This window comes from Myotis myotis, unplaced genomic scaffold (genome assembly GCF_014108235.1).
Source record: "Myotis myotis isolate mMyoMyo1 unplaced genomic scaffold, mMyoMyo1.p scaffold_m19_p_3, whole genome shotgun sequence".
Taxonomy (NCBI): Eukaryota; Metazoa; Chordata; class Mammalia; order Chiroptera; family Vespertilionidae; genus Myotis; species Myotis myotis.
In genome coordinates this window covers 158,025,855-158,044,799 of record NW_023416335.1, presented here as the reverse complement: position 1 = coordinate 158,044,799, position 18,945 = coordinate 158,025,855, and the positions used below count along the sequence as shown (strand labels likewise).

Here is an 18,945-nt window from a genome sequence, read left to right as displayed (position 1 = left end):
TAACAAAATAACTTTACTGATGGTACTGTGCTAAAAGCTTTAGGTTCCTTTTTAAAATTTCCACAAAACCCATAGAACTGAAAATCATCCACCCCCTCTTTTTTTTTTTTAATATATTTTTTTATCTTTTACAGAGAGGAAGGGAGAGGGATAGAGAGTTAGGAACATCGATGAGAGAGAGAGAAATCGATCAGCTGCCTCCTGCACACCCCCTACTGGGGATGTGCCCGCCACCAAGGTACATGCCTTTGACGGAAATCGAACCTGGGACCCTTCAGTCCACAGGCCGACGCTCTATCCACTGAGCCAAACCGGTCAGGGCATCATCATCCCCCTCCTTAGAAATTTTAGTAACTGAGCTTGGAGAAAGAAGTTATTAGTTAGTGATCATTGAGGCTCAAACAAGTGGAACCTGGATTAAAAACCAAACCCTCTGCCTCCAAACCCCACACTTTAAAACGCCTACATTTTGTAGCACTGCCTTCCTCCCCTGTAACAAATCAGAAATTTGGATTCTGCACACAGCTTGTCATGTTACAGAGAGCCGGAATAAATGAAGCAATGCTCAGAGAGTTTGGAGTTACACTTTATTCACCGCGGTGGGCTTAGAGAAAATGAATTCAAATTCTAAGGAGAGCTACAAGCAGAGCTTCCCTTTTTATGAAAGAGCCAGCCCTATGTGTGCTTAGTGGGTATCTCGCTGGTAGCCTTGAAAACTAGACAGTTCTATCCAATTAAAAAATGAACCTGGCATGGCATTGAGAGTATGGGCGTATCTAGTCTCTGGCCGACAAGGTCAGACAGCTAAGTTTATCTTCCTCATTATTCAAGCAGGCTAAAGCAGGCTAGAAAGCAAAGTTATTATTTTTTTTAGAATAAGAGGCCGTCTAAAGAATAGCAGAGAATTCCAAACAGTAGTTTTACAAAATAGGGGTTAGCCTTCTCAGTCAGAATACTAGATTTATTTATTCTGTGTTTACCACCTTTTATATTCCAAAACTCTCATTCTCAGGATCATATTCATAGTCCTGGAACAAGGGCCACTCCCAGTAAGGAGCTGAATTTACTACGTCTGACACCAAAGGGGCCACCATAGAGGTGCTGCCCAAGCCCTCTTTGCTAGTCTCTGGAGGAGAGGTGTTTGTATCTTTTTTTTTTTTTTAATATATTTTTATTGATTTCAGAGAGGAAGGGAGAGGGAAAAAGAGATGGAAACATCAATGATGAGAGAGAATCATGATTGACTGCCTCCTGCACGCCCCACACTGGCGATCGAGCTGAGCCTGCAATCTGGGCTCATGCCCTGGCCAGAATCGAACTGCAATCTCCTGGTTCATAGGTCGCTGCTCAACCAATGACCCACATAGGCCGGGCTGTCTCGTTCTAATGGTAATACTCGATCAACCGTTCAACCCCAGCCTTCACTGCAGGTTTAAGTGCAGTGCCGATCACTAGTCCCATGGGCCCCCCTCCCAGTCCAACCATGGTCATTAAAAGGTCATAACCCAGGTCTATGATCCCATCTTGGCCTCGTTCCTTGGCCTTGTCCAAACAGTCCTGAGTAGCATAATACAAAGCTGTGCCCAGGTTGTAGTAGGTTCTCACTGTTGGCAACCACTGGACTATACTGTGCACATCCTGCTCCTGTTCAAAGTCGCAGTCCTGGATGGTGGAGCGCCGGGCCCTTTCTGGGCCTGGCTGTCCCCGGGCCAACAGCCGCAGGGCAGAGGCCAGGGCATCCACTGACACGCCCCTCTCGGTGTTTCTGCCTTTCTCCAGCCGTTGAAGATGTCGGGTGAGGATCTGTGTAGCATGTATACCCCCCTGGCGGTAGAGCTGAAGCTGCAGGGCCTGTGCATCAGCATGGCAGCCAGCTTCCTTCAGGGCCATCATCAGTGACAGGCCTACCAGAAACTTGGGTAGAGGGGCCATATGGGCAAAGCCAGGCAGGGACTTTGGGAGCAGGGTCTGGCAGGGCAAGGGGCCTGAGGAGGGTGGCCAGGATTCCAAGGATGAGGGAAGGTGCATCAGGATATTTGTCTGGTTTCCATATGAAATGGCATCCACAGGGTGCAGCAGGAGGTAGCAACAAAGCAGCAGCTCCAGTGGTATGATGAGTCTGAGGCCACGCATGTCTGGGCCAGAGTACACTGGAGAGGGAAAAACCAGAAACACAGCTCCCCTGAGATGTGGTCTGTAAGTTCCCAGGACTCAGGGCATACCTTCTCCAACTACTTTAAGCTCCTGTTTTTTTGTGTGTGTTTTTTTTTTCTTTTATAGCAAAGGTGGAGATTTATTGAAGAACAAGTAGACTCCCACGTGAGGAGGGGGAAAGGATCCCCAAGCTTCTGTTCTTTTTAGGCTAAGGCCTAGGAAACAGGAAATGCAACTCAATTGTTTGCACTGGGCCTTCTCTCTAGGTTATCAGGGATTTCCTCTGCTTTATTTCCACCCATTTATAGGGGGCCCCCAAATTACTTCACAGTCCAGGCACTGAGAAGTGAGACTACCTTGACAGGTGGGTAGCTGCTCGATTCAGTGCTGCCCACTTCTCTGTCCCATGAATAATGGACATATTTGCTATCCCCTATGATCAGTAAGAGATGTAATCTCTGCAAATATTTGTTCATTGGTACTGGTGCTCAGACCTTGCCCCTTGTTGCACACTTTACCTCAATACCTAAGACTTTGTTCTTTTGCATTTTCTTTCTTTTTTAAACTTTATCTTTTTTAAAAAAATGTATTTTTTTATTGATTTCAGAGAGGGAGAGGGAGAGAACGAGATAGAAACATAAATTATGAAAGAGAGTCATTGATTGGCTGCCTCCTCCACACCCCATACTGCAGATTAAGCCCCCAACCCGGGCATGTGCCCTTGACCGGAATCAAACCCGGGACCTTTCAGTCCACAGGCCAACGCTCTATCCATTAAGCCAAACGGCTTGGGGCTTTGGCATTTTCTACAGTTCCCTGCCATGTTCCCACTCTAGCTCATGAGAGACACCAGGAGACCCAGAATCAGAAATTAGATATATATCTACTATTTGCTCTTTTTAAAATTTCTTTTCCGTTTAAAAATTCAATTAACAAGCTACAACAGCATCTAGTTGAGGTTTTGGTATAAGGTAAGTGAATGAAAAAAGGTTAAAGTACCATTCATGCTTAAAACGCATTATATGCCCAGTATATGATAGCTGAAAGAAGGAAATGGATTAAGAAATAGAGACTCAGAGGTAGCTACTAAATGGAGAGGGGCAAGGCTAAGACCACCCACACATGTGTGTTAGCACTGGGATAGAGAGAATACTTTTGTCCTAATTGCTCTCCAAAACTTCTAACTCCTTACCATATCCCATCCTTGAACACAGTTCTGGTAAAGGAGACTTATCACCGAAGTGGCACTGAATACCGGAAGTAAACCTGGACAAACGCTGGCATCAATTTCCCCATAAAGCACCTCAGAATAATTGAACATTTGATAAATTACATTGTCATCGTCCATAGACACTAAGAGGCTCTTCTTAACTTGGGGCAAACTCAATTACCATTTGAACTGCTAGGCCAGCCATCCCAGTGGGTGTAGTTAATACATTCCTCAGGGCGATAATCTGAGTGTTAGATTCATCCCCACAGAATGACCTTACCATTGCCAATGCCTTCTTCCTCATTGTGCTTCTTACTCTCAGGAATGAGGGTTTCAGCGGTCCTTTCCTTTCACACTAACAAGCTGAGGCTGCAGAGTGTGGGCCTCAGTTGAGCAGCCAGCCTCCTCCTGGGCCACCTCCAGAGCCAAGTGGATAGGTACATAGGCAGAGGGGCTAAGGAGAGGGGCTGTGTCCAAGAGATCCTGGCAGGTCTTGGGATCTGGTTAGAGAGCATGTTAGAAGGATGCCCAGGTTCTGTGAAACACAGCTGGGAGGTCAGAGCCCCTTTCTGGACATTTCTTAGAAAGGCAGCCGCTGGGGATAGCGAGATACAGCAAAGAAGCAGCACCGCCTGAGTCATGGTGGGTCAGCAGAAAAAGGCCTGCTGGAAAGAAGCGATGGTCAGGTTGGGAAGTAGGTAAAGGCTTAAGATGAAGAGACACCAAGACTGGTCAGAGCTAGAAGTCTTAGCCCTTGGAAACTTGTTATCCTCAACATAGCTTCACTCCCGCCCTCCCAGGCTTTGAACGATCCTCACCTGCTCAAGAAATAAGCCAGAGGAACGAGATCATACAAGCACGTCCTTTGCCTCGGTGCTTCCCTAACTGGAATGCCCGTCTTCTACATCCCACTTTCTCTTTCACCCCAGCCACAAATGATGACTCCCCTGAAAACACTGAGGACGTAACATTAACAAATATTTACCCTCCGCTTCAGGCTCAGGCTCGGTCCTCCTCACCTTTGCCCCATGCTGACCAACAGGCCTTCCCCTTGGTGGTTACTGCTTTTCCTGACCCAGGTCTCTGCAGACCCAAACCTGGAGCAGGAAAAATTCCTCTGTATCTTCTGGGGAAGCAAGGAGGTGAAAGGCAGCTTTGCCAATGATTTCTGGGGAGGAGATGCCAAATCAGTTGTCAATCAATGGATTTATCAGGTATAGGAAGGGGAAAATAGAACCTACTAGCAAGTCAGAAAAAATCAGAGCGATTTTTCCGTTTTTACCTTCTTTTTAAAAAAATATATTTTTAATTGATTTTCTACAGAGAGGAAGGGAGAGGGATAGAGAGTTAGAAACATTGATGAGAGAGAAACATTTATCAGCTGCCTCCTGCACACCTCCTATTGGGGATGTGCCTGCAACCAAGGTAGATGCCCTTGACTGGAATCGAACCTGGGACCTTTCAGTCCGCAGGTTGACGCTCTATCCACTGAGCCAAACCAGTCAGGGCAGTTTTTACCTTCTTAATTCCAATGCAATACCCTAATGAAACAGATTATCACAATAGTATCTCTAAGCCTGCATTAAACCATAGGTATTAGGGCTTCATTTCTCATATGGGGGCCTAGATGAGAAACTGCAGTGGGGAAAATAGGGAATGATGGCATACGGTGCCTCCTAAAACTGGTACAAAAGTCTACATATCACTGTGCCATAAAGGTTCCTTTCTGGTGCTATAACCCGCTCCTGGCAGACAGCCAAAGGTGTCCTGGGTCCCTTCTCCCATGTTACTCACTCCTCTCAGCCCCAGGAAGGGGCCCATAACAAGCAAAGAGAAATCCAAAAGAGAAAAGAAAAAGTTTCTAGGACCTAGCCAGGTAGCTCAGTTGATTAGAACGCCATCCCGGTACGCCAAGGTTGAGGGTTTGATACCCTGTCAGGGCACATACAAAAAAAAAAAAATGAAGGCATACATAAGTGGACAACAAATTAATGTCTCTCTCCAAAAATAAAATAAACAAATAAATAGTAAAAAATATAATAACAACTTTAAAAAGGTTTCTAGAGGAGTAAGTCTTCAGGGAACTATACACTCCTAAAATTGGGAGAAGAAACTGGATGTAGAGGCATCTAACACTGTTGCCTGAAAATCCTGGGTCCTTCGAATTCTCCCATTTCTTTTTTTAAAATTTTTTAATTTTCATATGTAGTCATGTTTCACATTTTTAAATTGTCTCAAGTTTTACATATGTCTCCTTTTCCCCCAATTGACCTCCCCCTCCCCCCAGCCATTTCCACCCCAGGCAAGCCCCCACCGCTCCAGTGTCTGTGTCCACTGGTTATGCTAATATGAATTTCCCATTTCTGACTCGAGTTTACCATCCATAAATGGGCCCATCTCCACCTCCAGTTCATTAGTCAGTGTCCTCATCCTCAATATGAAAATGCCATTTTGTTGAAATTCCGTGAATTTCAAACTCTAGTGCCTTGGAAACAACAGGGGAGAGAGACTGGCTGTGTAACTATGGCGGGGGGAGAGAAAATGGTGGTGAGTTTGTCTCCAAGACGGAGGAAGGAATGACAGAGGGCTGAAGACAAATGCATGTCCCCCCAATCAGACTTCTCACCTTTGCTCCTGCCCTCATCTTCCCACTAGTTCTTCATCAGTTCCCACTAGTTGTCACCTCTTGGGTGCCTCGTTTTTTAGGGGTTTTATTTTTTCAGTTACAGTTGACGTTCATATGATACTAGTTTCAGTGTACAGCAGAGTGGTTAGACATTACATAACTTACAAAGTGATGCCCCGGTAAGTTTAGTGCCCACCTGGCACCACACGTAATTACATTACCGACTGACTATATTCTCTATGCTGTCCTTACACCCCCATGACTATTTTGTAACAGCCAATTTGTACCCCTTAATCCCTTCACCTTTTTCACCCAGTCCCCCAATCCTCCTCCCATCTGGCAACCATCAGTTTGTTCTCTGTATCCATGAGTTTATTTCGGTTTCATTTGTTTGTTTATGGGTATTATAATTAATGGAATTTTTTAAAATTTTTTAAAAAATATATTTTATTGATTTTTTTACAGAGAGGAAGGAAAAGGGATAGAGAGTTAGAAACATCGATGAGAGAGAAACATCAATCAGCTGCCTCCTACACACTCCCCACTGGGGATGTGCCCGCAACCAAGGTACATGCCCTTGACCGGAATCGAACCCGGGACCCTTGAGTCCGAAGGCCGATGCTCTATCCACTGAGCCAAGTCGGTTAGGGCATGGCATTTATTTTTTAGAGTAGTTTTAGGTTTATAGAAAAACTGAGCAGGAAGAATAGACTGTCCCCAAGTAATCCCTCTCCACCAACCCGTTTCCCCTATTAACATCTTCCATTGGTGTGATACATTTGTTGCAATTATTTTAAATTTTTATTATTTATTTTATTATGTATTATTAACTATTATTACCTATATACATAGTTTATATTAGGGTTCACATGTTTAATTCAATACCAAACATATTCATTTATCTTTAGAGGTTGTCGGAAGGAAAAAAAAACCAAGTCAGAGAAACAAGACAGCCCAAATCCATCCTTTCCCGAGGGCTCTCCCTGATCTGAATGGCTATTTTCTGAATCTCACCTTCACCTTACCTCACCTGGAAACACAAGTGAGCCAGAAAGCTGACAGTTTCCAAGAACAGGGAAAGCCGTGACAATAGCCGTATTTACCCACTCCTTGCCTAGACTTTGTCTTCCCCTCTGCCCCGTGCTGACAAACTGGCTTTTTCTCCCTTTGCAGCTCCCGTTTCTTCCTCCTGCAAACTCTTGTCACCCTAAAGATTTATCCTAGAGAAAGGACCTTGAGGTGAGAGTATTTTTCTGTGTCTTCTGTAGGGAAAGCAAGAGAAAATGGAAGGTTGATGGTTTGTTTTAACCTTAATAGTTAAAAGTTCTCCCAAGAGCACAGCAGGGTACTTAGATGGATTAGAAGTCAGATCAACATTGGCAACTTTTAATTTTACATGGTTAACTCAATACCAAACACAAACCAAACATATTCAACATCTGGGGAGGACTACATCCCAGCCCCACCTCAACTGCAGGAATTAGGCTCAATCTGGTGTCTAGGCTGTGATCATAGGAAAGAAAATGAAGATGGGAGCATCTGGTGCTTTTTAAATGGTGCAATACCCCTACCCATCATGTCACAGAGCTCCCTGCCTGGTGCCATGACCCACCTCCAGCAGAAAGCCAAAAGGAACAGACCAGTAAGAGAGGTCCCGGGTACCGTCTAGGTTTCACTCACTCCTTCCGTTTGCTAAGGGGCACTAACAGCCCAAAGAATGGTTCCTGGAAGGAGCCGAGTGAGGGAGCTACCGAGGCATACGGGTAAAACAGGGAGGAACAAGGATGGCCGTGGTCTGAACTGCCTGGACCCCAAATCCACGGCGAAGCCCAGGACTATACTGCTTCTGTCCAGTAAGAGGAGTTTCTGGTCCTGTATGACCCTTCCAATTCTGATTTAAGCTCACCACCTAAACACAGGCCTGTCTCTACCCTTAGGCTTCTGGCTCTTCAGTCGCTTTCATCTTCATCCTCAATATGAAACCGTTTCTTCTTTTGGATTCCCGGAGCTCCCAGCTCCGGTGCTGTAAGAATGACAGGAGTGAGAAGAGGGAAAATGTCTAACACGTTAAAGGGGAAGGAGGGGACAGCGTTCATCCTCAGGACTGAAGAGTGCCAACATCAGGGAAAGAGCAGGCCCCAGACTCCCTACCTTTGCTCCCACCCTCATCTTCCTCCCGTTCCTCATCGCTGTCCAGCAGTTGTCGCTTCTTGGGTGCCACTTTCGGCTGCTCTTTGACACCAGCGATCTCTGCCTCTGAAATGACCATAAGAAGCATAAGATGAGGGAATGGGCCCCCATACTATCAGAATACTCTACCAGCCTCTAGAGCAGCGGTTCTCAGCCTGTGGGTCGCGACCCCTTTGGGGGTCGAACGACCCTTTCACAGGGGTCGCCTAAGACCATCGGAAAACACATATATAATTACATATTGTTTTTGTGATTAATCACTATGCTTTAATTATGTTCAATTTATAACAATGAAATTGGGGTCACCACAACATGAGGAACTGTATTAAAGGGTCGCGGCATTAGGAAGGTTGAGAACCACTGCCTAGATCAACATGGCGGCCGCACAGTGAGTCCTCAATAGGTGGCCCTGCTATTACCCGCTGGGGACACCAGGCCGGCTTTCTTTTTCCGGGCTAACAGGAGGGCCCTCAGGGCTTGTGCTCGGTCTTCCTTCTGGTGCTCTTCTTCGGGGGCTTGCTCTCCAGGGACTTTCGGGTCTAGCCCTGGCCGAAGCGTTCCCTCTTCCTCTGCGTGACTCAAAGAAGCTGCTACCCTCCGGAGCTGGGTGGGACTCAGCTTGGCTGGAATTCGCCAGAAGGTTTCCTACAAGGACAAAGAAGTTGAAAATAAGAGACTTTAATATTATTCACTGAGTAACTATGAACCTGCACTGGTGAAGATCCACAACGGTTATGAACGTACTGCTTACTCACCCAATATATGCCCAACATCTAGCATGCTGTCTGCTACATTAAGAAGTTGTCAGTCATATAGTTGTTAATTGAATACATGAATCCTGGGGGGTCTAAAAAGGTGAATCAGATATGATCCCTCCCTCAAGGAACTTACAATCCAATGGGAGAAAAAAAAATCACTGTAGTCTAACACCACAGGATTGGGGCTGTATCAAGGAAATGAACAAATCTCAGTGGCCAAAGTGATTACTTTTGCATCAGGGATAGAAAGTGAGAGAGACTGCTTCTCTGGGGAGGTGACGACTGAACTGACTCTTCAAGGCTGGGTGTGTTGGAGCTTCCAGGGGAGGGGCTGGCACGATCAAGTGTTTGGAGTATGAAGTAGTCCAAGGATGACTATGGAGTAAGGTAGGTATGTGGGTGCCGTGAAGCTACAAAAATTGACCAAATCTATATCTTAAAAAGATAACTAGCCGAAACCGGTTTGGCTCAGTGGATAGAGCATCGGCCTGCGGACTGAGGGGTCCCAGGTTCGGTTCCGGTCAGGGGCATGTACCTGGGTTGCGGGCACGTCCCCAGTGGGGGATGTGCAGGAGGCAGCTGATCGATGTTTCTCTCTCATCGATGTTTCTAACTCTCTATCTCTCTCCCTTCCTCTCTGTGGAAAATCAATAAAATATATTTAAAAAAAAAAAAAAGATAACTAAGGGGGCAGCATGGAATATGGACTTCGTGGAAGAAGAAACTGGAGAGGAAAACTGGCAGAACAGCTGCTGCAGAATCTCGGTCAGCAAAATGAGGAGGTATATATATATATATATATATATATATATATATATATATATATTTTATTATTGTTCTTTATTTGTTTAATTTTTTGTATTTTTTTGGGAGGAGGTATATTTTGAAATAGCACCAACACAACTTGGCTGCCACTGTGACTGGTGCACTTACCTGCTCAGAGGCAGGAGGCCGAACCCCTAGCTTGCGCAACAGCTGCTGAAACTGCTCGTTTTCCATTGCTTCCTCATTTTCTTCTGTCAGCGGCACCAACGGAACTGCCTGGGAGCAGCCTAGAAGGGTCCATAGTCATACGGTAAAGATGTGAAGAAAGACCTGGTCCTCTCTCCCAGGCCAGCCGCTTCCAAAGCCCCAGTCCCGCTGAAACCATCATTTACCCACTCACCATCCTCTTCCCGGTCGTTTGCTGCTTGAACCAGGCAGTTCTGGAGCCACAGGAGAGGAGCAGAAAAGCCTACGGGAAAGAGGAAAACTTGACCTTGGCCCACGTGCAGAAACCCCCCTCCACTCGAGACTCCTCGCCCAGCCCAAGCCCTCACCTTCCTGACGCAGGCTTTGCCCAAGGTTTCCAGTTGACAGGACTGAGCTCCCCGGGGGGGTTTGTTCTGCTTCTGAGCACTCCTCTTTCTCCTCATTCTCTTCACTATCTTCCTCTGACAGGTTTTCCTCTTCTTCCAGATCTTCCTGGCAAAAATCTTTCGGGGACGCCGCTCCATTAGACTAAAATTCAATGGGGGTGGGAAATGATAGGAGACAAGGTGAGGAACTGAGTGGGGTCCTTTGGTTCCGGGTGGACCCAGTCAGAACAGCCCGAAGCAGGAAGATCCTGGGCGGGCTACCTCTACGGAGCACTCAGGGGGAGTGGTCCCACGCCAGCAGAGCCAGGGGTAGATTATTACCGAGCCCGAAGGTGCCGACTTCTTCCGGCGTTTCTTGTATAGCTCCCGCCGCTCAGCCACCAGCCCCAGAGCCAGCAGCTTATCCACTATTCGGGCCCGTGAGCGTTTGGCTGTGATATTCTTCATGATATGACCCAGGACATCTATAAAGAAGGAAGTGTGAACACTCAAGAGCAGCAGAGGGAAGAGAAATAAAGGCAATCAGAGGAAAGAGGCTGGCTTGATTCACTCAGAGATGATACCACAAGTATAGTGAGTGGGCAGAAGGGATGGGACAAGCCTTACTGGGGAACAGGAGGCAGGGGGGAAGACATGGACAGCGTGGCTCTCCTCTCAGAGGTTCTCTGAACTTCTACCTCACTTACCATCTGAGGCCTGGAACTCCTCAAAAAGCCGCTGCAGCTCCAGCTCCTGATCTTCTGTCCACAGTACGATGTGGGTTCCTTTCCTGTTTAGGAAGGTGTCGGTGGAAGAGGCGGCCGAGGCAGCGAACAGAGGATTCCCCATCTCAGTTCCCTCCAGAACATGTGCCTCTACCTTTGAAAGTCCTTGACACTGTCAGCCAGTCCCAGCCGCACCAGATGGTGGATGACCTGCTTACGCGTTCGAGGAGCAGTTCTCAGGTGTGCCAATATGGTGTCTACCACATCCTGACCTGAGGTGGAGCAGTGAGGCGGTAAAGAGGGGTCCGGAGCTCATGCTGCCCTCCTCATACACTCTTCAGATCTCAAGGCCTCATACCTTCCACATCCTTATGGGCAAGGTACAGTTCCTGAAGCTGGGCCTCCTCCTCTGGGCTCCACGCAGGAGGCTTACGACCAGAAGATCTAAATGGGGAACGGAGAGGGGAAGCTTGTAGGCTATGGGCCCAAAAGAGGAGACCAAGGGTCTTCTCTGGTTAGTTCTAAAAGGAACAAGAAGGACAACACAGGTACCTCAGAGGAGCCAGCCAGCAGAGGCCTACGATGTGCTTCCTTCCCCCACTTTCATCCCACTTAACCCAAAAGTCAAACTAAGAGATTTCCCAGGCTGGGCCTATGGAACCTGACACTGCAGGGACCAAGAGCATTATGGGAAAAACAAAGAAGTGTGCAAGGAGGGGAGCTGCGACACTAAGGAAAAGAGGCCAAACACCTCTATGAATCCTCATGATTCGCCAGCACATTCTAGGTTCTCCCTGGGGGTCACCCCCTCCCCCTCCCCCTCGAAGCTCTGGAGGAAAAGGACACTAGAGCAGCAGGAGACGGAGGCTCCAGTCCCATTCTTCTCTTGGGCGACCTGTGGTAAAGCACGTCGCCTTCAGGGCCTGTTTTCTCAGCTACGCAAGGGAAACGGTTGCACTAACTGATGTGCACGCTCTTCCAGCTTTGACACTCGGTGACTGTGTCACCCACCCCTACAGCCCATCCTGGAGCTCACCCGCCGTCCAGGGAGCCATAGCCCTCGGTCATCTCTCGAACCACAGAAGTGTTCTTCCAGAACAGCAGCTCCACAAAGGCTTTCTGGTTGACTGCAGCCAAGGCAAAGAACTTGCCCAGGACGTATTTTGCAAAAGTCACCAGCTCCTGTGGGAGAGGGAGGCTGCCGTGGGGCCTCTCGCCTCAATGTACACACAGGCAGGCCCTCCAGGTATTTTCTCGGCACCTGTTCCCAGCTGCCCCCTCACTCAGACTCTCTTCTACCCCCCCCAGCTCCCTCCACCAGACTGCCTACTTCCTCACCGTTCTCTCATCTCTCAGCCCTCGACCCCACTCAGTGCCACCCCAGGACTCCCCTAAGCCTCCAGACCCCCATTCCTTAGTATCCCCTCACTTTGTAGGCCCCAGCGGCAGGGTCACTAAGCAGACGATTGAAGAGGCAAAAGAGTGAGAGCTGGAAAAGAAGGGCTTCCATTTTGAGGTCGTGGGCCAACCGGTGCAGCATCTTGATGATGCAGTGGTTAGTGTGGGCGCTGTTCTGCCTGTAAGTCCGCAGCAGCAGCACGTAGGCTCGGATGACAGTTGAGCTGGCAAAGCTGCACCAAGAGCGGGAAGGAGAGAATGTCGGCATAAGACACTGCTCACAGCCCCACGCTCTCCCTCCTGGGACCACGCAGTCCTCTCGGCCCGCACCGTTTCAGGTAGTCCAGAAAATTAAATTCTTTCTCCGACACCTGGACCACTTGCAGTTCTTCCTCCTCCTCCTCCTCCTCCTCTTCTTCCTCTTCCTCCTCTGCCCCTCGTTCCTCTGGCCCCTGCTGCCCTATAGGAAGAGTGACGATTGCTGGGTCTCTGGTGCTAGAGAGAGCCAGAAGCAGGGCAATGGGAAGGGATGGGGACTCACGGGGAAGCGGGGCACAGAGGATCTGTTTCAGCAGCTGGATCTCCTCCTCTGGGGAAATGTCTTGAGAGCCAAACACATCTCCTTCTGGCCACACCTCTCTGGAACAGAGAGGAAAAAAGGCTTTAACCAGAGGGAATCTGAGTTATAATTTGAAGTGGGAGAAGGAATTTAGACTTATTTGTCAGTTGGAAAGAGAATGCAAACTATTATCTCAAAGAAGCAACAAAGACTCTAGGGAAATTTTTTCTCATAAGCCACAGTGCAATGAAAATCACATAAGAACAAATGCAGCCCTAGTTGGTTTGGTTCAGTGGATAGAGCGTTGACTCGCGGACTGAAAGGTCTCAGATTCGATTCTGGTGAAGGGCACATACCTTGATTGCAGGCTTGATCTCTGGCCTGCCCTGGTTGGGGCACGTGCAGGAGGCAACCAATTGATGTGTGTCTCTCATATCGATGTTTCTCTCTCTCTGTCTCTCTCCCTCCCTTCCACTCTCTCTAAAAATCATGGAAAAATATCCTCCAGTGAAGATTAACAAAACAAAAAACAATCTAAATGTTTGACATCTCCCACTGGGGATGTGCCCGCAACCCAGGCACATGCCCCTGACCGGAATCGAACCTGGGACCCCTCAGTCCGCAGGCCGACGCTCTATCCACTGAGCCAAACCGGTTTCGGCCACAATGATGTTTTAAATCCATTTTTAAATCCTCACCCAAGAATATGTTTGGGTTGTTTTTTTTTAATTGATTTTAGAGAGAGGAAGGGAGAGAGAAAGAAACATTGACTGGTTGCCTCCTATTCGTACCCCAAGCAGGGATCAAACCCAAAACTCAGGTATGTGCCCTGACCAGGAATCGAACCCGCAACCTTGTGATGTACAGATGACACTCCAACCGAGCCACCCAGCTAAGGCAATAATGGTGTTTTAAAGCCATTAACAATTATAGAAATGTATCTGATGAGAAATGATGCTCATGATATACTGAGCAATGAAAAAAATACTATATATCAGTATGTGCAATATTTCATTTTTTTAAAAAAGAAGTTGTAGATGATATGTCTACATCTAACACAGAGGGAAAAACTCTGGATGGTAACTCATCAAAATGTTAATGATGGATTTGGAATATGAGGAAACAAAAAATACCCCGCCGGGAGAGCAAAAAACAAAACAAACAAAAAAAAACACATCCAAAAATATGAAGATAGGGTAAGGAGCCTCTGTGACAACTTCAAGGGTACCAACATTCGCATTATGGGGACGCCAGAAGGAGAAGAGAACAAGGTATTGAAAATCTATTTGGCCCTAGTTGGTTTGGCTCAGTGGATAGAGCGTCGGCCTGCGGACTGCAAGGTCCCAGGTTCGATTCCAGTCAAGGGCATGTACCTTGGTTGCGGGCACATCCCCAGCGGGGAGTGTGCAAGAGGCAGCTGATCGATGTTTCTCTCCCATTGTTGTTTCTAACTCTCTATCCCTCTCCCTTCCTGTCTGTAAACAAAAAAATCAATAAAATATATTTAAAAAAAAAAAAAAAAAAAAAAAAAAAAAAAAAAAAAAGAAAATCTATTTGAAGAAATAATGACAGAAACCTTCCCCTACCTGGTGAAAGAAATAGACTTACAAGTCCAGGAAGCACAGAGAGTCCCAAACAAAAGGAACCCAAAGTGGCCCATACCAACACACATCATATTTAAAATGCCAAAGGTTAAAGACAAAGAGAGAATCTTAAAAACAGCAAGAGAAAAGTAGTATTAAGAAGAAAAAAAGATAAAAATATGAACAATAAAATGGCAATAAATACATGTCTATCAACAATTGAATCTAAAAATCAAAATAAAAGCACAAGGAATCTAATGAACAAAATAAACTGATGAATAAAATAGGAACAGGCTGTTAATCTCAGAGGGAAGGGGGAGGGAGGAGCAGGAAGAGGTTAACCAAAGAACTTATATGCATATATGCTTTACCTATGGACACAGACAACAGAGTGGTAAAGGTCAGGGGCAGGGTGGGAACTGGGTGGAGGGCAGGGAAAAGGGGAACATCTATAATACTCCCAACAATAAAGATTTTTTAAAAATGTTAATAAACGGCTATCTTTGGCTCATAGATTATCTTTATTCCCCCCACCCCATTAACTGTACTTTCTGTTTCTGTTTTATCGAACAAAACCATCCAACAGACCAATCAAAACTCCCCAGGGCTGTCCTGGCCGGTGTGGCTCATTTGGTTGGAGCGTCATCCCATACACCAAAAGGTGGCGGCTTCAATTCCCAGTCAGGGCATATACACAGGTTGCAGGTTCAATTGGGAGGTAACCGATCCATGTTTCTCTCTCTCTCTCCCCCCTTCCCTTCCTCTAAGATCAATTAAAAAAAAAATCCTCCCCAAGACTTAGTACTCAGTCCAGAGCCCCAGTACTTCAGATGGGACTTCTCTCTTTTGAAGACTGAGGACCTATAACATAGTAAAAGTCTCCCTTTGCCCCCAAAAGCCAAGAGTTGGAACTGGGAGGATGGGTGGGCAGGGTTCTTACCGGGCAGACCTAAGCAGAGTCAGGGCCTGTGGGGCCTGGCTAGCCAGCAGACAGTCTTGGATCCGCACCATGGCTTCTGCCCGCTGCTCTTCCACTGGCACCTCTGAGGCTGCATCAAAAGGGACCATGGAGTCCAAACTGAGCTCAGGATCCTAGAGCGAGATTAAGGCTATGGGAACAGAGAAGGAAACCCAGGCAGCCAACCCACAGCACTACCCTGAGAAAGACAGGGCTTCTGCAACTACCTACCTGGGCACAGCACTGCAGCTGCTCGGCCAGGGATGGCCACAGGGCCTCCAGGTCCCCTGGGCTGCGGGGAACATTACCAGAAGCAACAGGCTTCTTTTTCTTCTTCCTCTTCTTTCGTTTGTTCTATGGAAAAAGCTGTGTTAGAATGGCAGGAGGGCTAAGGAAGCCTTTCTCCATCAGTGTCTTCTCTATTATTAATTAACTAGAGGCCCAGCGCACGAAATTTGTGCACAGGTGGTGTCCCTCGATCTTCCCCGGCAGCTGGTCCTGCCCCCTACCGTTGCTGCTGCTGCTGCAGTCACCCTCCGTGTGTGGGGCGACCAGTGGGGCTATCAGGGCCCCAGCGCTGCCTGAGTCAGCTGCCACCCACCCCTGGTTCCCGGCTCCCCATCATGTGATCATGGCCTGCCAGCTGGGGGGAGGAACCAAGAGGTTGGCCATTCCCGCCTGCTCGCCAGCCCTGCCCTCCACCACCACCGGTCAACCTCGGGTGATTGGGGCCTGTGGGCGGGGGACAGCTCCTGTGTTGAACATCTGCCCCCCTGGTGGTCAGTGCACATCACCGCTGACTGGTTGTTCCGCCATCTGGTCAATTTGCATATTATGCTTTTATATATATAGATTAGATGTCTGAATTAATCATTCACAGAGTGACCACTATATGCTACTCCAAGGCAATGAGGAAAGCAACAGTGAACAGCACATTTCCTTGCCCTTAAGGAGCTTACAGTCCAGTGGGGGAGACAGATGAATCAGGTTTCAGTGGGGACAGGACCTAGAATGTGGCTGAGCAGAAAATGCCATAGCAAAACACAGGAACTGCACTTGACTCACTTATTGGGTAGGATTTCCTAAAAGCAGTGACGTCAAGCAGAAGTTTGTAGAACAGATTTGCTATGAGGATAAGAAATTCTACATGAAAAGGCTTTGTAAATTGCAAAGCACTTTGTAAAAACAGCCTGCAATTTTTTCTCCTGAAAAGCAGGAGTGAGAGTCAATACCCTGTCCTGCCCCTCCAAGGCATGGCTGTGAACCAGTCTTGTGTGGCAAACAGGATGAACTATGGAGGCCTTAAGGTACAGACCCTGTTCAAGGAACTTAAAGTCAAACACAGCAAAGATTAAGAGCTTGAGATTTGGAATCCAGCATCTCTGGAGTTAAGTACTGACACTTGGTCATTGACTAGTTAACTTTGAACAAGTTTTTAACCACTTTGTGCATGTCCCCTAGTACTGGGGTATTACAAGAAAACTAGCACGACGTCTGACATACAGTAAACACCCAATAAATGATATCACTGATTACTGCTGATAATACAATAGAATCCTGAGCTTTAAAATATCTTCTAGGAAAGTCTCATTGATATTACTGCCCCTTTCAAGTCCAGTTCTGACTGAACTTTAAGCTTTAGCAGATAGAATTACAGGGAAACTTTTACAAAGCAGAGACCCTGAACGTCTATGGGATACAAATTTCTTGAGATTTTCTTCTTGTGCCAGACTTTTCACTTATATGTCACTTCAGGCTCATGGGTAATCTTACAACCAACTTTAGGACTATGGAGACTGACACGAGCAGCTGGAGTTACTCTAACAGTAACTAATACAGGAAGAGGTCCCACACCTTCTGACTCAATTTAAGGCTCTTTCCATCTCACAACAGTGCTTCAGAAGTACAACCAGGGGGAAAACCAAGATGGCGGCATAGGTAAACACCGGAGTTAGCGGCCTCGAACAACCACTTCACAAATACAAGTAAAAGACGGAACGGACATCATCCAGAACCACGGGAAAGCTGGCTGAGGGGAAATTCTTCAACTAGAAGGAAAGAGAACAGCATACGAGACTCAGAGGAGGCGCAGTGCGGAAAATACAAAGGTGCGGAGGTACGTGCGGAGTGGGCTGGTAGCTGAGGGCGCGGTTGTCGTTTTCAATCGGGAGGGAGTCTCAGATTCTGAGCTCCAGATCCGGGCGAGTCTCTAGGGACCCAGACTCAAATGGGAGAAGCGGGACTGTCTGGCATCGGTCGGAACGCGAGGGCAGCTTTCTCTCCGAGGTTTGCAGCAGTTGCTGGGATTCTGAGAGGCAGAGCCTCTGGGGACGGGACTGAGAGCAGCCATAACTGCTCGCTCCACCCGCCCTGTTTAATCATCCCCTGCGACCCGCCCTGCCCAAACCCTGCGCAGAGCCATTTGCCGGATAGCCTCAGGCAAACTCTAGATTAGCACCTCCCTAGAGGACAGAAGTTTTCCCACTGAAGACACAGCTGATTCTCACAGCCAGTTGGCCTGGAGGTCAAATCCCCCTAGTATTAACTACAACAATCAAGGCTTAACTACAACAAGACTGCGCACAAAGACCACAAGGGGGTGCACCAAGAAAGCATAAAAAATGCGGAGACAAAGAAACAGGACAAAACTGTCAATGGAGGATATTGAGTTCAGAACCACACTTTTAAGGTCTCTCAAGAACTGTCTAGAAGCCGCCGATAAAGTTAATGAGATCCTCAAGAAATCTAATGAGACCCTCGATGATGTGATAAAGAACCAACTAGAAATTAAGCATACACGGACTGAAATAATGAATATTATACAGACTCCCAACAGCAGACCAGAGGAGTGCAAGAATCAAGGCAAAGATTTGAAATGCGAAGAAGCAAAAAACACCCAACCAGAAAAGCAAAATGAAAAAAGAATCCGAAAATACGAAGATAGTGTAAGGAGCCTCTGGGACAGCTTCAAGCGTACCAACATCAGAATTATAGGGGTGCCAGAAGATGAGAGAGAGCAAGATATTGAAAACCTATTTGAAGAAATAATGACAGAAAACTTCCCCTACCTGGTGAAAGAAATAGTCTTACAAGTCCAGGAAGCACAGAGAACCCCAAACAAAAGGAATCCAAAGAGGACCACACCAAGACACATCATAATTAAAATGCCAAGAGCAAAAGACAAAGAGAGAATCTTTTTTTTTTTAAAATATATTTTATTGATTTTTTACAGAGAGGAAGGGAGAGAGATAGAGAGTTAGAAACATCGATGAGAGAGAAACATCGATCAGCTGCCTCCTGCACATCTCCTACTGGGGATGTGCCCGCAACCCAGGTACATGCCCTTGACCGGAATCGAACCCGGGACCTTTCAGTCCGCAAGCCGACGCTCTATCCACTGAGCCAAACCGGTTTCGGCCAAAGAGAGAATCTTAAAAGCAGCAAGAG

At 47.1% G+C, this 18,945-nt stretch overlaps 2 protein-coding genes across 3 annotated transcripts in view; both read right to left on the bottom strand.

Annotated features, from left to right (window-relative positions):
• Window positions 1-1,252: 1,252 nt before the first annotated feature.
• APOF (apolipoprotein F) lies at window positions 1,253-3,160 on the bottom strand. The gene is made up of 2 exons (XM_036298987.1): window positions 3,154-3,160; window positions 1,253-2,150 (listed from the first exon to the last, which is right to left on the bottom strand). Exons 1-2 carry the CDS (start codon window positions 3,158-3,160, stop codon window positions 1,384-1,386), a joined length of 774 nt encoding a protein of 257 aa, XP_036154880.1. The 3' UTR covers window positions 1,253-1,383.
• Window positions 3,161-6,768: 3,608 nt separating this feature from the next.
• TIMELESS (timeless circadian regulator) overlaps window positions 6,769-18,945 on the bottom strand; it is a 36,461-nt gene continuing 24,284 nt past the window's right edge. For both annotated transcript variants that reach the window (XM_036301031.1, XM_036301032.1), the window contains 16 exons: window positions 15,730-15,852; window positions 15,481-15,632; window positions 12,940-13,037; window positions 12,729-12,858; window positions 12,430-12,631; window positions 12,037-12,182; window positions 11,359-11,444; window positions 11,155-11,272; window positions 10,983-11,065; window positions 10,618-10,760; window positions 10,258-10,438; window positions 10,104-10,172; window positions 9,872-9,990; window positions 8,600-8,825; window positions 8,142-8,246; window positions 6,769-8,013 (listed from right to left, as the gene is read on the bottom strand). In XM_036301031.1, coding sequence (XP_036156924.1) covers window positions 7,940-8,013; window positions 8,142-8,246; window positions 8,600-8,825; window positions 9,872-9,990; window positions 10,104-10,172; window positions 10,258-10,438; window positions 10,618-10,760; window positions 10,983-11,065; window positions 11,155-11,272; window positions 11,359-11,444; window positions 12,037-12,182; window positions 12,430-12,631; window positions 12,729-12,858; window positions 12,940-13,037; window positions 15,481-15,632; window positions 15,730-15,852 — 2,055 coding nt within the window. In that variant the 3' untranslated portion in view covers window positions 6,769-7,939. The remainder of the gene's footprint in view (window positions 8,014-8,141; window positions 8,247-8,599; window positions 8,826-9,871; window positions 9,991-10,103; window positions 10,173-10,257; window positions 10,439-10,617; window positions 10,761-10,982; window positions 11,066-11,154; window positions 11,273-11,358; window positions 11,445-12,036; window positions 12,183-12,429; window positions 12,632-12,728; window positions 12,859-12,939; window positions 13,038-15,480; window positions 15,633-15,729; window positions 15,853-18,945) is intronic.